This window comes from Trachemys scripta, chromosome 3 (assembly GCF_013100865.1).
Source record: "Trachemys scripta elegans isolate TJP31775 chromosome 3, CAS_Tse_1.0, whole genome shotgun sequence".
In the NCBI taxonomy this organism is placed as follows: Eukaryota; Metazoa; Chordata; order Testudines; family Emydidae; genus Trachemys; species Trachemys scripta.
The window spans coordinates 26,168,194-26,186,029 of record NC_048300.1 but is presented as its reverse complement, the minus strand read 5'-3'; the positions used below and the strand labels follow the sequence as shown (position 1 = coordinate 26,186,029).

Here is a 17,836-nt window from a genome sequence, read left to right as displayed (position 1 = left end):
AAAATGGCTTCTACAACAATGAATTACTTCATGGCAAAAAGGGACTCACAAGGTTCAGTTATTGCTTCAAATTTATTAGAATAAAGTTTTAAAATACTAAAAGTCTGTTGTGCTATCAGAGATGGACACAATCAAATCAATGTTATTTCAGTCTAATGCATCTCACAGCTGGAGTTGCCATGGCTCTAACTTCAATGCATGGTCACAACTGTGTACTACTTAAACGAAAACCTGTCCTAAGCTTTCCATTGCCCCACATGAGAGAATCCTACTTTCTGGCAAGGGACAGCTAAGCCAGGACCACATCCCAAGAAGAATTATTGGTCCCTAGTTTCCATATGCATCAAGCCATGTATTTTAGGTGTCCTAAAAAAGGATTTTGGTGACTAGGCACCCACATTTTAAACATTTAGACCCGACTGCCTTGCAGTTTTATCTGCCTCAGCATCTTCTGCGAAGAGACCAACTGTTTCGTGTTCAGGGTGTGGCTGGCTGGACCTTTCTTCCAAACCACCCAGTCCCAGATGATATTACTGGCCTGCCTGCCCTCCCTTTCCCACAGCAGTGGGACCATGAACACTATGCTTTATTTCTCTCCAGAGCAAAGATATCCCAGATATTAGCATAGAGCACTCCCAATAGGCACAGCAGTACTTCTAGTTCTGCAGATGTGGAAGGTGAACACAGCAGATAATATCTGGGAGAAGAGTTAACAGCAGGTTTGAGGATTACTGGCCTATCTTCCAACCCCCAACCCTCCTTTTCAAGAGAGAAGAGGAAGTAAGGAAGGTAGGTGGTGGTTTAAGTCATTCAGGAGTAAAAGGCAGTTGGCTTCCTACAATAAAACAGCTAAGGGGGAAGGAGAAGGAGGATTGTTGGGCCTTTCCTGGCTCAAGTTTTACTTCCACGATAAAATCTGAAGCCATTAAAAAGGTCTATGTACTTTCATTAGGAATTTTTTGCACAGTAATGTTTGTTCTCAAGGAGTGATTAAAACATACAAGCAGCTGATCTGCACTTAAGATTCCTAAATTTGCTGACTGACCATTTATATTGAACTTGGACATAACTGGCAATGCACACCTCCAAGTGCAATATGGGAAGAAGGAACTTGTAAAACAGCAGGGCCCGGTGATTCATTGCTGCTGTTTAGTCGCAGTTGAGGGGAAAAAAAGGCAGGTGGCTACTTCTCATTTTCATGCCAAGGTCAAATGCACTGGTCTAACACTGCACTCGGGATTTTTAAGAGCAGGTTAGCAGCTGCCCCTCAGCAGTTTTAGCTTGTCCACACCAGATTTCTGGGTTTTCTATACTATCAGATAAGCAATTAAAAAAAAATTCTGTTATCAAGCTAACAAAAACAAACACACAACTTACCTAATACAGCAAAGCATTCCACTGCTGTTTGCCAGTCTTTGCTATTTTTATCAAAATTGTGGAACAGTCTCCTCATACAGTCTTTCAGCGCTGCATCTCTCCGTTCTTCGGCATTGACCATCTCCGCCAGCATCTTCTCTATCTCCTTGGTCCAGTAACGTTTATAACCCTTTCTGGTGGACTTCAATTCATATTCCTCAGGCAAATTGTGAGAGATTGCATTTTCTGGGATTTCCATTTGGTAGCGGTTTTTGCCTGCTCCCCAATACAGCATGGCTTTGAATCCAAGTCGTTTGCGTTGTTTATCCAAATACTCCCGAAGATTCTCTTCAATGTCTATAATATCCTTTAGTGCTTTATCATAATCGGGGTCAAACCCAGCCTTCGGAGTAATCACTCCAGTCTTTCGAGCCTCATTATGGTCAAAAGCAGTATCCCATCTTTTAAGTTCTGTACTCAGGTCTGGGAAACAACCCTCTGGATTTTTAGACTTCAGGGTGACTAACTGCTTAAGTATTTTAGATTTGAAATCAGCAGCAATTTCTTCCATAATCCCTATGGTCTCAAGCATTACTTTAAATCCTTCCAGCGCAGACAAGAAGTCAGTGATTTTTTTTTTGCTGTATCTGGTTTCTTCATAAAAGATAGCTCTATTGTCTGGATGAGTCTCACTTTTAAGTGGTGATCCAATACTGTGAATTTTGCTCAGGAGCCTTTCAAGGTCTGGAAGTTTCTTCAGAAGTTCACTAACTTCAAACATTTTATCAGGAACTGCCAGAAGATCTTCAACTGCATCCAAACGATCATTGATAGTGTGGGGATTACAGAGGGGCGCACATATCCACTGTTTCAGGAGTCGCTTTCCAAAAGGGGTACAACAAATGTCAATCCTTTCCAGTAATGTGCCTTCTGTGGTGCCAGTAGTTCCATTCTGCAGGATTTCCAAGTTCGCTAGTGTCACCCCATCCAGCACCATCCGCTGATTAGTTTTAGCAAAGAAACTGCTTGATCCTTTAGCTTTGACAACATCAGTGTCCACAGGAACATACTCTTCAAAGTTTGCCAGAGATAAGAGCTCCTGGTCAATAAGGCATTTCTTGAGGTAGAAGACACATCCACCGAGAGCAGACAAAGCTAACTCACAGTTTTCACCAGGAGTAAGACCCAGAGAGTCACTTTCTGAGGTCATGGATTTGATCACAGGAGGCAGAATAAACCTATTATCAACATTCTGCTTATCCTCAAAGTATTCTTCTTCGATTAGAGTTTTCAGTGTTTTAGATGCATTCCAGAACTGGGAGCCAGAGATCAAGCCTTCTTGCATGGAAGAAGAGAGTGAGCCTTTTAATATCTTGTGTGTGTCTGCAGACAGATTTCCCTTCTCAAACAGGATCTGCACAGGAGTGTGGTGTGCCACCAAAGTTCTAAACCGTGAGCAGTGGCGGTCATCTGGAAATTGGCCCACATAAAATTTTCCTACTGATGTGTCAACAAAACAGACACCATATGCACGGTGGTGGCCAGAAGAGTCTTCAACTTTTTCTTTTACACTGAGAAGGTATTTATTAAGGTTTTCAGAAGGGTCTCCATCCAGAACACTGTAGGTCTGTGTCCCTTTGGTAATTATCCTGCATATTTCTCTGCGTACAACCCTATCAAACTTTGTTGGGTGGGCCAGGGATCTGCAGCGTGCCTCCATCATCTCAGGAGTCTCTGTCTGCTCAACCCGGACTACTTTGTAACCCTTCTGTACCAGAACATCAGAGAATCTGCCAAATGCAATTTCTGGAAAACCTGAATGGGCCCAAATACCTTTCATAAATATCAGTCCCAGTTCATTTACACCAGTGACTGCATCCATATGATACAACTCATAGAACTTCCCGACTTTGTAGAAGATTACAGCATCAAAGTTCTGAGACTTTAGCTGCCACCACTTCCGCATTCCTGGGGTACACTTGTTAAGGTAGTCCTCTGGTACATGGAGGGTACATGGGTCATAATGAGGATCACTTTGTCTTCTTCTACATCCATCTCTCTTTTTCCCTTCCTGAAGCCATTCAAGTTTATCATGTTCCCATATAGCAGAACTGCTAACATTTGGCTGAGACTCAAAGTTTTCAGGCGCTGCAAAAGAGGTCAGCCTTGACTTGGTTTCTAATGAAACAGTTACTGCTCTTTTGGGTGCTTCAGAAAGGTCATTTTCCAAGCTATTCCTTTTAGCAGGTTTGCGGTCAGTTTCTCTCTTTCGTTTAGAAGGGACTGTCACAGGACTATCTACATCCAGCTTTGTGTCTGTCTCAGAACTGGCAGATTCACCTTCGCCCATTCCGCTGCTTGCTTCATCGCTGCTTGCTTCATCTTTAGCATCTGGCTTAAACTCTTCATCTGAACCTTCATTATCACTGTCAGAGTCCACCACTCTTCGTTTTTTGGCTTTCCCACCACTTCTCCACTTGCTTGCCAGCAGCTTTTTTTTTTTCTCCTCCTCCTCACTATCATAATCTTCACTGTTGCCCGAAGCACTTTCACTAACCTGTTAGAAAGCAAAAGGCAAATTGCTTGATCAGCTACAACGATAAAACAGAAGAGGGCAATTATCAAGTGTCATAACTATAAAAGGAAGGGTAACAGCTGTCCTGTGTACAGTACTATAAAATCCCTCCTGGCCAGAGACTCCAAAATCCTTTTCCCTGTAAAGGGTTAAGAAGCTCAGGTAACCAGGCTGGCATCTGACCTAAAGGACCAATAAGGGGACAAGATACTTTCAAATCTTGGGGGGAGGGGGGAAGGCTTTTGTTTGTGTTCTTTGTTTGGGAGTGTGTTCGTTCTCGGGACTGAGAGGGGCCAGACATCAATCCAGGTTCTCCACATCTTTCTAAACAAGTCTCTCCTATTTCAAACTTGTAAGTAAATAGCCAGGCAAGGAGTCTTAGTTTTTCTTTGTTTTCTCAACTTGTAAATGTACCTTTTACTAGAGTGTTTATCTTTGTTTGCTGTACTTTGAACCTAAGACTAGAGGGGAGTCCTCTGAGCTCTTTAAGTTTGATTACCCTGTAAGGTTAATTTCCATACTGATTTTACAGAGATGATTTTTACCTTTTTCTTTAATTAAAAGCTTTCTTTTTAGAACCTGATTGATTTTTCCTTGTTTTAAGATCCAAGGGGTTTGGATCTTGATTCACCAGGAGTTGGTGGGAGGAAGGAGGGGGGATGGTTAATTTCTCCCTGTTGTAGATCCCAGGGGGGTTGGAACTGTATTCACCAGGAGTTGGTGGGAGGAAGGAGGGGGAATGGTTAATTTCTCCTTGTTTTAAAATCCAAGGGGTTTGGATCTGTATTCACCAGGGAATTGGTGAAGGTTTTTCAAGGCTTCCCAGGGAGGGAAAATTGATGGTGGCAGCGGAACCAGAGCTAAGCTGGTAGTTAAGCTTAGAAGTTTTCATGCAGGCCCCTACATTTGTACCCTAAAGTTCAAAGTGGGGATCCAGCCTTGACATCAAGTGATCCATTCTGTCGTCCAGTCCCAACATTTGGAATTCAGGGGCTTAGGGACACCCAGAGCATAAGGTTGCACCCCTGACCATCTTGGCCAATAGCCATTGATAAACAGATCCACCATGAATTTGCTTAACTCACTTATGCTTTTGACCTTCACAACATCCCCTGGCAGGGAGTTCAACAGATTGATTGTGTGTTGTGTGAAGTACTTCCTTTTGTTTTAAACCTGCTGCCTGTTCATTTCATTAGGTGACTCTCGCGTCTTGTGTTATGTGAAGGGGTAAATAACACCTCCCTAGTCACTTTCTCCATACACACCATTCATGATTTTATAGACCTCTGTCTTATCGCCCCTTTGTCATCTTGTTTCCAAGCTGAAGAGTGCCAGTCTTTTTAATTTTTCCCCATATGGAAGCTGTTCCATACCATTAATTGTTTTTGTTGCCCTTCTCTATTTTTTCCAATCCTAATATATCTTTTTTGAGATGGGGCAACCAGCACCACATGTACTATTCAAGGTGTGGGTGTATCATGGATGTATATAGCAGCGTTTTATTATCTATCCTTTTCCTAATGGTTCTGTTAGCTTTTTTGACTGCTACTGCACACTGAGTAGATGTTTTCAGAGAACTATCCATGATAACTCTAAGATCTTTATTGAGTGATAACAGCTAGTTTAGACCCCCATCATTTTGAATGTATAGTTGGGATTATATTTTCCAATGTGCATTGCTTTGCATTTATCAACACTGAATTTCGTCTGCCATTTTGTTCACTCAGTTTTGTGAGAGCCCTTTGTAACTCTGAGCAGTCAGCTTTGGACTAAGTAATTAAATAATTTTGTATAGTATGCAAATTTTGCCACCTCCCTCTTTACTCCCTTTTCCAGATCATTTATGAATATAGTGAACAGCATCGGTCCCAGGACAGATCTTTGGGGGACAGCCGCTTTTTACCTCTACCTTTGTTTCCTGTCTTCAAACCAGTTACTGAACCACGAGAGGACCTTCCCTCTCATCCCATGGCTGCTTACTTTGCTTAAGAGCCTTTGATATGGGACCTTCATAAAGGCTTTCTGAAAATCCAAACACCCTATATTGACTGGATCACGTTTGTCCATATGCTTGTTGACACCCTCAAAGAATATTAATTAGACAGGTGAGGCATGATTTCCCTTTACAAAAGCAGTGTTGACTCTTCCCCCACATATCAGGTTTATCTGTGTCTGTGATAATTCTGTTCTTTACTATACTTTCAAACAATTTGCTTGGTACTGAAGTTAGGCTTATTGGCTTGTAATTGCCAGAATCGCCTCTGGAGACATTTTTTTAAATGGGTGTTATACTAGTTATCATCCAGTCATCTGGTACAGAGTCTGATTTAAGTGGTAGGTTACATACCACAGTTAGTTCATATCTGAGTTCCTTCAGAACTCTTGGGTGAATACCATCTGATCCTGCTGACTTATTACTGTTTACTTTATCAGACATGTTCCAAACCACCTCCAGTGACAATCTAGGACCTTTCCTCAGATTTGTCACCTAAAAGAAGCCTTGGGTGTGGGGATCTCCCCTTTATCCTCTGCAGTGAATTAACTTCTCTACAATGGCCTTGTCTTCTGGGAGTGCTCCTTTCATACCTTGATCATCCAGTGGCCACACTGTTTGGCAAGCTTCCTGCTTCTGATGTACTTAAAAAAAAATTCTGTTAGTTTTCAAGTCTTTTGCTAGTTGCGCTTCAAATTCTTTTTTGCCCTGCCTAATTAAACTTTTACGCTTGATTTACTAGAGTTTTTTTGTGTCTTTCTATTCTCCTCAATAGAAGCTAATGTCCAGTTTTTAAAAGGATGCCTTTTTGCCTCTAAGCACTTTTTTACTCTATCTTTTAGCCATGGCAACATTTTTTGGTTCTCATTTGACAAAACTAATTTTCCATTTTGACCATCTTTTTGGTATTAATGGGAGAAGATGGAATTAAATAATTTCTTTAAATGAACCTTTTTATAGTATTAAGAGATGCCAAACTAAGCTGATACAATCTGATTTTCTATGGAGTATACTGGACTCTTGTACTTTTGCATCAACAACGAATTAATGGAGTTCCATGCTCAAAAGGCCTTCAATCCCAAATTATATAGTCAAAATTATACAATGATCTCTGTAGGGACTTACGCAAAGCCCTGCATAAATACAGGCAGAAGCAATAAAAACTGATCTCTCCAAGACCTTGCCTTTCTCCTGCCTGTATATTTAAGGATCAATCACAATTAGAAATCTAGTTCTTGTTTATTCCATTTTTTAAAAACAACTATGGAGAAATGAGAAGAAGAATGATCCAGTTCAGTGGTTAGGGTACCAGCCCAGGCCTCTGGTTCGATTCCCTGCTCCGCTACAGACTTGTGATCTTGGGTAAATCACACTCACTCTGCCTCTGTTTTCCCATCTGTAAAATTGGTGTTACAGCACTTCCCTACCTAACAGAGGTGGTGTAAGGATAAATACATAAAGGACTGTGAGACTATCAGATTCTATGATGGGGGCTATACAAATACATAAGACAGACAGAACTGGTAGACTTATGACACTGAAAAGATAGAACAAGCTTAAATGTATTAACTGAGGGAAAAGGGCATAGCTGAGTCATCAGACTGGACCTACTTTCAATGGCTTCAGACTAAATAATGTAATTGTAGCCACTCAGAAGAGAAACATAACCCTGCTTAGCACATTCAGCTACTGCTTAGCAGCTGCACAGAAATAGTGAGGGAGGAGTAAAGATCTGAACCAGTTCCCTTCCCCCCAGCCCCAACTGGCCAGGAGGACTCCCTGCTTGGCTCTCATTTTAGCAGTCCAGCTGCAAGGTGGGATCTTCCCACACATAGAGGCTGCTTGAAGCTGTGCAATCCAATTGCAGTTTAAGACTACAAAATTCACCAGTCAGCAAACCAAATAGCACTCTGGATCTTAGTGAATCAGCAAATTTAGACAGTCACACATCAATTAATAATAGCTATGACAAGTTTAAGATGGTTAGTCCCATTTCCTAGAAGCCTCTGCAAAATTAACATTAAAGTGGACACCCTCTCAAAAACCTAGTCAATTTCAAAACATTGAAATAGAAGTAGTTTCAGGAATACCACCTGCTCAATAGTTCCCTTGCCAATTTTGATTTTCACTATGTTTTAAGACTTCTTCTTCCCTGTTGCTGTCTGAATCACACAAAGCAAGGGAAATGTGAAACAGATCGAAGTGCTGTCAAAACACCCAAAACAAAAACTAAAGTAAGACTTCTTTTTAGAATCACAAAAACAGAGCTGAAAGTGACCTCAAAGTTATGTCTACACTGCAGCTAGGAGGTGAGATTTCCAGCACAAGTAGACAGGGTCACGCTAGCTCAGGTTGAGATAGCGTGCTAAAAATAGTGTGGATGTTGCAGCACTGATGGCAGCCTGGGCTAGCCACCACATTCCAAACCCACCTGACCCCTCTCCCCCAGACAGCTAGCAGCACTGATGGTGGCATGAGCAACATCCAACACTGCTATTGTTAGCATACTAGCTCAAACTGAGCTATCACAGGTCTGTTTTACTCAGACTGGAAATTACACTTTTCCACTGCAGTGTAGATAATCCTGCTTCAGCATGGCAGGGTATAAGTATACTTGGCACTCCCTGACATCTGTTTATCTAACCTGTTCTTAAAGGTCAGGGATCCCACAGCGTCCCTAGGTAACCCATTTCCTTTAGTCTTTCCAGTTAACTGCAACATAAGTGACACTGTTGACGCTGTTGCTTTAACAATCCTAGTGATGCATGTCTATTTCTTATGCTGAGTACATAGCTATTGTATTGGCTATGATCAGAAGTCTAAGTCAAAATTTGCAAAAAAATGCATGTTTGTAGTTAGCTTCTGAAATTCATGTTTAAGTGCCTGATTTTAAACACCCCCTTCCTTTTTTAAATCTTGACCCTAGTTTGTGGTCAGATGTACTTTTGTCTGCCCTCTCCCACGCAAACATTGAACATTAAACCCAATTTTCTTCTCACCTAGTTTTCAGTTATTGAAAATTCAGAGCTTAATCAAAACCCCTTACAAGATGCACATTATAGTGGAATTTTGATTTACCTCTGACTGCTAATTTGTATTTACTATTAATGCCACCTGATGTGCTACAAGTGGACTGCACTAATAAATTACATTTCAACAGCTAAAATAGCCAGGAATAATTATAGGCTAGATCAGTGGTTCTTAAACTTTTTTTTCCTGCAGACCACTTGAAAATTGCTGAGGGTCTCGGCAGACCACTTAATGGTCTTTCCAAATGTTGTTTGTAACATTAGCTAACTATTGTAAAGTGCTTTGGATAAAAGCGCTATATTAAAAAAAACAAACTTTTTTTGTTCTACAAATAAAAGCACACAACTTATTTTAATATCAGTAGTCTGACCTTTCTAATGCAATGGATGTGCCCTCTCTCCCCTGCCGCAGCAGCCCCCAACTTGGGGCTGGGAAGGGGGGGGGGGAGGGGCTCTCCACCACCACAGCAACCACAGAGCTGAGGCTGGGAAGGGGTGAGAGGAGGGAGGAGTCTCTCCCCAGCAGCCACAGCCCTGGAGCTGGGGAAAGTTACCTCTTTCTCTGGTCGCCGCAGCCCTGCACATCCCAAATTCCCCCCACCCCCTCTTCTCACCCCACTTTCCCCTACCCCCTATTACCCCCAAGGCCACGACCTCACCTTAAATGTGTATATTCTCCAGGGTCCAGGCACCTAATTAGTGGAGCCACGCTTGCGTGGCTTCATTAATTAGGTGGGTGGCCCTTCATTTTCTCACGTGCAGCCGCCCAGGCACGCACCTGAGAGGGAACTATCCACGGACCACCTGAATGGAGCTCGCAGACCACAGTTTGAGAACCTCTGGGCTAGATCCCTTTTCAGATTATCAAATGCAGGCACTGCATGGTCCATGATTGTAGATCTCTTCAACAAAAAGATCTTAGATCCCACTAATTTCTCCAACATAACCACCTTCACATTTCAAAATATAACAAATGCATCATGGCCAGATGGAATGCTATGTAAGAGCTATCATTCGCAGAAAGCTTCAGAGGTGGGTAAATATCAGAGGTGGGTAAATATTACCCCCATTTTACAGATAGGGATATGGAAGCACAGACTGGCTAAGTGAGACAACAAGTTACACAGGAAGTCAGTGGCAGAACAGGAAACAAACCCAAGTCTTAAGACTTCCAGTCTAGTGCCCTATCCACCGCAACCTGCTCTCAAGAGAGCCAGCCTTAGCAGTGTGGTGTAGTGGATAGAGTACAGGAGTAGGGTTCAGGACTCCTGGATTTTAGTCCTTGCTCAGTCACTAGCCTACTGAGTGAGTTTGAGGAAGAGAGAGGTGAAGTAACTTGCCCAGTTTCCCCATCTGTAAAATAGGCATAATGATATTGACCTCCTTTGTAAAGTACTGAAATCAACTGACGAAAAATTTCATATAAAACTAGGTATTACTAAATATTGGAAGGCCTGCACCACAATCATCCACCATAACCACAGCATTATTATTCATAGGGCTGGGAAAGTTAAGAGTTTTTTTGGTTTGTTTTTTTTTTTTTTTTTTTTAAAAACACATCCTTAACTCATTTTATATAAATGAGTATCTCTCTACCTATCTCCCGTAGAATGGGGCTAGGTCCCCGAAATTCCTGCTAAAGTGGAGCCCTGCTGATTGAAAAAACAGGAACAAGGTTATTTTTGTGAAGAACACACCTAGGAGGTTTTGTGTTTTTCTTGAAGAAAAATGAAAGCTGTGACTGAATGTAAAAGAAAATCTTTGAAATCTGTTAAGGAAACCAAAGTGAACATGGGATGAGATGTAAAGTATTTTCATGGATTACAAACTGGCCAGGAGACATGAGTATGAACGAACACCCAATTTTCCACATGACACAAGTTTGTCAGTGAGGGTGCCCCACATTTCTACAATTAAGACCAATGTTTCATAGGGATAGTTTGTTCCATAACTGCTCACTCACTATGCTGTTTCTTGTACATTACTCTGAAGTATAAGCTGAGACACTGGTCTGATCCAATATGACAATTCATCTTTTTCCTATGATTCTACATTCTTCAACAGTAATAATATGCTGGAATACTATTATTTGGCTATTAACAGGTTTCATTAGAACCCAAATTATTTCTGGATTACTCCTGATTCAGACAACAAAAGAGGTTATTGAGAAAGGAAAGGGTAAGATGACAACATAACAAATGTGGGCTCTTTTTCCTAGTTCTAACACCACCTCTGCAATGAGATCACAGAAAACAGAAAAAAGTTACCTCCATCTCTTCCTCATCTTCAGTATCTGAAGGTTCATTGCACACTGCCAGTTCAAGCCGCTTAGTTTTATCTTTGCGCATAGCATCATCTGCCATTTCCATTGCTCTTTTAATTTCAGGCTTTGAACTGTAAAACATACCTCCCCTCTGAGTTTCCCTAACTGCTGAGCCTACAAAACATGCAAATAATAGGTCAGAACCTGAAGCAAAGTCTAGCCTGAGGCCAGTCATCACTGTAGATGCTCACTCTCCACATTTAAATAAATTATGTTCAGACCACTAGTATCAGCCAGCATTTTTGAATCACAAGTCCAATATGACAAGTTCAATGTGAGATTATTCCATCTGACTGATTTTAAACATGTAAACTTATTTGTTCAGCATGAAGTGGGGGCAAGACTTGCCTAAGAGAATTAGTTTGTATATCTGTCCAGTAAAAAGTGTACCTAGTGCAAGAACACTGGATGAGTCTCACATTTCTACAACTGATTAGTCTTGGTCTGAACATTTATCCAATTATAAGAAAACTATTTTCTGGATTTAGCATTTACAATTAAATTCTATATCTGACAGTACCCGTCATGGTTGAAAAACGACAACACTTTACACTGGCAGCATGAGAGCTCAAATTGAGACTATGATCTGGGAACGGGACCTACTCAAATAGAATCTTATGCCCTTTCTGTGGATCACTTTAAAGAACTCTGGTTGAAGTTAGTAATCCAGCTTCTACCCATTGGCTTTTCAATTAGAACAGAGGTCCCCAAACTATGGGGCACACACCCCTACAGAGGCATAGAGGAACATCCGGGGGAGTACGCAAAAAACAAAACAATGTAAAACTTTAGAGCCTACAAGTCCACTCAGACTTCTCATTCAGCCAATCGCTAAGACAAACAAGTTTGTTTACATTTACGGGAGATAATGCTGCCCACCTGTTATTTACAATGTCACCAGAAAGTGAGAACAGGCATTCACATGGGACTTTTGTAGCCAGCATTGCAAGGTATCTACATGCTAGATATGCTAAACATTCATATGCCCCTTCATGCTTCGGCCACCATTCCAGATGACATGCTTCCATGCAGATGACACTCATTAAAAACAAATAATGGGTTAATTAAGTTTGTGACTGAACTCCTTGGGGGAGAATTGTACGTCTCCGGCTCTATTTTACCCGCATTCTGCCATATATTTCCTATTATAGTAGTCTCAGATGATGACTCAGCACATCTTGTTCATTTTAAGAACACTTTCTCTGCAGATATTTGACAAAATGCAAAGAAGGTACCAATGTAAGATTTCTAAATATGCTACAGCTCTCAACCCAAGGTTTAAGAATCTGAAGTGCCTTCTAAAATCTGAGAGGGATGAGGTGTGGAGCATGCTTTCAGAAGTCTGAAAAGAGAAATACTCCGATGCGGAAACTACAGAACCCGAACCACTAAAAAAAGAAAATCAACCTTCTGCTGGTGGCATCTAACTCCGATGATGAAAATGACCACGCGTTGGTCCGCACTGCTTTGGACTGTTATCAAGCAGAACCCGTCATCAGCATGTCCTCTGGAATGGTGGTTGAAGCATGAAAGAACATATGAATCTTTAGCACATCTGGCATGTAAATATCTTGTAACGCTGGCTACAACAGTGCCATGAGAACACCTGTTCTCACTTTCAGGTGACATTGTAACAAAGGGCTTGGCTACACTTGCAGCTGTACAGTGCTGTGAGGTAAACCTGTCTTCGTACAGCTGAGTAGGTTAAGCACTGCAGTCTGTACCTCTCAGGTACAGATATCAGTAGTTATGCCTTTCCATTCATGCACACTCAACTACATTGCACCTCCCTGAAGTTTATATACCCATTATAAAAAAAAAAAAAAAAAAAAAAAAAAAAAAATGAAAATTGCCCAATTATTTAACATATAATTGTTGGCGTGAAATGCATCTACATCTTCTGTATGTAATTTTTAATACATCTTCCCCATAGAAAATAAATTCTAGAGTTAAATACAGAGTTAGAAAATATATTAGCATTTTTCAATTTACATGCAGATGGGAGCAAAATAAGATAAGTAGTTAACAGCTTTTAAAATAAAATTATAAAAAAAATTAATCATGCAATTAAACAATAGAATACCATTTATTTAAATATTTTGGATGTTTTCTACATTTTCAAATATACTGATTTCAATTACAACACAAAATACAAAGTGGACAGTGCTCACTTTATTTTTTATTACAAATATTTGCACTGTAAAAAATAAGTCTTTCAATTCACCTAATACAAGTATTGTAGTGCAATCTCTTTATCATGAAAGTTGAACTTACAAATGCAGAACTATATACAAAAAATAACTAATTTGGTTTTATTTTTGAATGCAAACTTTAGAGCCTACAACTCCACTCAATCGTATTTCTTGTTCAGCCAATCGCTCAAACAAGTTTGTTTACGTTTTGCAGGAGATAATGCTGCCTGCTTTTTGTTCACAATGTCACCTGAAAGTGAGAACAGGTGTTCTCATGGCACTGTTGTAACCAACATTGCAATATATTTACACGCCAGATGTGGGTAAAACAGAGCAGGGGACATACAATTCTCCCACAAAGAGTTCAGTCACAATTTAATTAACACATTTTTTTAAATGAGTGTTATCTGCATGGAAGCATGTCCTCTGGAATGGTGGCCGAAGCATGAAGGGGCATACGAATGTTTAGCATATCTGGCATGTAGATATCTGGTCACCGTACAAGGTCTCCCGATTTTATAGGGACAGTCCCGATATTCAGGGCTTTTTCTTATATAGATGCCTATTGCCACCCACCCCCATCCCAATTTTTCACACTTTCTATCTGGTCACTCTAACACCTTGCAATGCTAGCTACAAAAGTGCCATGCAAATGCCTGTTCTCACTTTCTGGTGACATTGTAAAGAAGAAGAAGCGGGCAGCATTATCTCCTGTAAATGTAAACAAACGTGTTTGTCTTAGTGATTGGCTGAACAAGAAATAGGACTGAGTGGGCTCTGATGTTTTATATGGTTTTGTTTTTGAGTGCAGTTATGTAACAAAACACACACAAAAATACTACTGCATTTGTAAGTTGCACTTTCACAACAAAGATTGCACTACAGTACAGGATATCCTCAGACTTACAACACAATTGGTTCCTGAAAATTGCGTCATAAGTCAACAAGTTGTAATAGGAACTGCAATCCACTCCATTGTGGGACACAATGTCAAAGTCAAAACCAGCAGTCGTAAGTCGAATCAGGGTGTCAATTCAGAACTGTCCTAAGTGCTGTTCGTCCTAAGTCCAACGTTGTAAAGTCGAGGACTGCCTGTACTTGTATGAGGTGAATTGAAAAGTACTATTTCTTTTATCATTTTTACAGTGCAAATATTTGTAATAAAAATATACACTGATTTTAATTACAACAAAGAATACAGTACTCATGAAAATGTAAACATCTGAAATATTTAATAAATTTAAATTGGTATTCTATTGTTTAACAGTGCGATTAAAACTGTGATTAATCAATTAATGTTTGAGTTAATCACGAGTTAACTGCAATTAATCGACAGCCCTAGTTATATTCAATCTTGGAAACAATATAAACACTATAATTTAATCTGTTCTGTAATTTCTAATATTACCATAAAACTTTAATATAATGTATGAATTTAGAAGAAATCAAAGCTGTACTTCGCTAAGCCAGCCAAAATCTTAAGGATCACCAGAATTATTTAATCAATGTGTGTCTAATCCTACATCTAGTCTATTGTTCTCAGACAAATAGCAATCCTTGAGACATCTCAAGGTCCCCCAGCAAAATCAGGAAAGACCAGGCTTGACATTCCTGATATTTCTAGGGTAATAAAAACAAACAGAAAAATCTTTACAAAATATATACTTTCTATATCCGGAATAAGCAAAAAAGGACAAACCCTTTTTTTGTTTGTTTGTTTAAAACCCTTTAAAGCAAAGAGCTTCCATTCAATGGGAAACGGAATTTTCCCTACACAGGAACTTCAGCAGAAGTGTTTATTCCTTGAGACCAAACTGCCTCTCTCCAGTTCCCTTTTCGAATATTTAAGTTACACCTCTTACCTTTATATGGCTTTAAGTATTTAATGCTAACCCAGCCCCTTGTTGGGCTATCATCAAAAAATTGTACATGTACACGAGAGGATTTTCCTTTCGCTCTGACTAGAGTTCCTTCAGTTGGGTGGTTGTATACAAGACATGGCCACCAGGGGTACCCTTCCATCTTGGCCCAAACCAAATCACCAGGTGAATAATCACAGGAGACACTGCAAACACAAAGAGACAGAACTTGATTAACAGGTAAAAAGTCCCCAATCTTTAAGTCAGTCCCTTCATAAAAGTTATAGCACTACTTCTAAGTCAAACTATTTATCAGAAGCTACTAGAGAGACTGGGTTGGTCTCAGCAGGTCTTGGTTGCTCTTGGGTTAATAGTTATATTCTACATGCAAACACTTTTACTGAACACTCCCAAATACCTCTAAAAAACCCAGCAGATTATCTATGGGGTGTAAAAATACCAGACATAATTTAGCTAACAGGGAAAAATCTTCAGAAACAGATTTTCAAGAGCAATTAGCAGACACAATTAAGAACAGATTTTTAACGGAACTCAGTTCTCACTAAGATACCTAAGGGAAGTGACTGGAACTTTCCTATTTCTGTTAGCTGCTGAGGTTTTTTGACTGTTAGATTCTGAGGACTTGGGGAAAAAAAAAAAACTGGAAAATAATGGCCTGCTTTTCAAATCAGCAAAAGCTGGAATCCAGTGATTAGCACAGATTTTATAGCACATATTAAGACATCAGTCAAACAAGCAACAATATTCAGGAGAGATTAACTAAATGCTAATTGACTCACCATCGTTTCTTTAAACTAGAAGAAAAATTGTTTCTTCACAAATGGCTATTCACTGTTTCTTTGAACATGATTTTCACAAAATGCTATAAGAAATTATTTCAAAGCCGTTTTAAGTCCTTCCCACCAAAAAGACAGTTTTATTCCATTTACAATAGCAGTTTATTTCCAGTACTGGCTAGCAACAAGCCAGTTTCAGTGAAAATGGACTTTCTGTATTAAAAAAGGACACATACTTTATCTGAAAGTGGTGAGATTACATAAACTGTGTACCCCACTGTAAAGTTGTACATTACAGTAACTCCTCGCTTAACATTGTAGTTATTTTCCTGAAAAATGCAACTTTAAGCGAAACGATGTTAAGCAAATCCAATTTCCCCATAAGAATTAATGTAAATGGGGGGGAGGGGCAGGTTAGGTTCCAGGGAAATTTTTTTCACCAGACAAAAAACTATATATTCTATAGATATACACATAGTATACATTTTAAACAAATAATTTAATACTGTTCACAGCTATGATGATTGTGAAGCTTGGTTGTGGTGGTGAAGTTAGAGGGTTGAAGAGGGAGGGATATTTCACAGGAAAAGCCTTGCTGAGCCCTCAAGGGTTAACATGGGGATTCCCAACATGCTGCCTACAGGCGCCATGGCGCTCGTCAGGGCATCTATGTGCGCCCACCTACTGGCCACCAGACAAGAAGCCACCGAAATGCCGCCGAGAAGCAGCGTTAAGAAGCGCTGCCACCGAAATGTCGCTGATGACGCTACTTCTCAGCGGTATTTTGGGAGCGACGCTTCTTGGCGCTGCCGCTTCTCACTGGCATTTCGACGGCTGCTTGTCCGGCAGCCACACTCCTCAGCGGCTAGTCGTCCGGCGCCCACCACACGGAAAGGTTGGGGACCACTGGGTTAACACATTGTTGTTAATGTAGCCTCTCACACAAGGCAGCATGAACACAAGGGAGGGGAGACAGCATAGCAGACAGAGACAGACACACACCTTGTGTGTGGGAGAGAGAGAGAGAGAGAGAGAAAGGCACACTGCCCCTTTAAGTAAGCTGACCCACTCTTAAGTGCATTGTCTTTTTAAGTGGATCAGGAAGTTGAGGCAGCTCCCTGCTCTATATGAAGAAGGGATAAGTGGGGTGCAGGAGCAGGGGGAAGAGGGACACTCTGACATTAGCCCCCCTTTTTCCCCCTGCACAGCAAACGGGAGTCTCTGGGAGCAGCTCCAAGGCAGAGGGCAGGAGCAGCACATGGCAGTGGGGGGAGGGACAGCTGAACTACCTTGATAGCCTGCTGGGCGGCTGCAGCACAATGTTAACCGGGACCACTTTAAGTGAGGAATTGCTAGCATTTAGAGAACAGAATTAGAATCTAGAGAATTATCTTTAACAACATTATAATAATTATACATAAAAAATTGTTTAAAACACTAAGATCGCAAGGTTAAGCACTCAAAAGTTAGGAAATGCCAGTATTACAATTGCAATTTCAAATCAGTCCCTTGTATGCACGTATTATGATACAGTAATTAAAATTATCACATTTTATTTCGACAGCACCCTCATCTCATTCAGCATATAGGTGCTCACTGACTAGGGTGATCAGATAGCATCTGTGAAAAAACGGGACGGGGTAGGGGGTAATAGAAAAAGTCCCCCAAAACAGGCCTGTTCCTTTAAAAACAGGACATCTGGTCACCCTAAA

The 17,836-nt window shown here is 40.6% G+C and overlaps 1 protein-coding gene across 4 annotated transcripts in view; it reads right to left on the bottom strand.

Annotated features, from left to right (window-relative positions):
- MSH6 (mutS homolog 6) overlaps window positions 1-17,836 on the bottom strand; it is a 28,764-nt gene that overhangs the window by 9,493 nt on the left and 1,435 nt on the right. For 3 of the 4 annotated variants that reach the window (XR_004644951.1, XM_034764324.1, XM_034764323.1), the window contains exons 2-4: window positions 15,331-15,533; window positions 11,221-11,390; window positions 1,378-3,913 (exon numbers count right to left, since the gene is read on the bottom strand). Coding sequence is in view for 3 of the 4 variants with exons in the window: in XM_034764324.1 (XP_034620215.1) it covers window positions 1,378-3,913; window positions 11,221-11,390; window positions 15,331-15,533 (2,909 nt within the window). In the remaining variant the exon portion in view is untranslated. Of the gene's footprint in view, window positions 1-1,377; window positions 3,914-11,220; window positions 11,391-15,330; window positions 15,534-16,127; window positions 16,193-17,836 lie in introns of those variants that run through there. The other variant, XM_034764325.1, reaches the window with a different exon arrangement.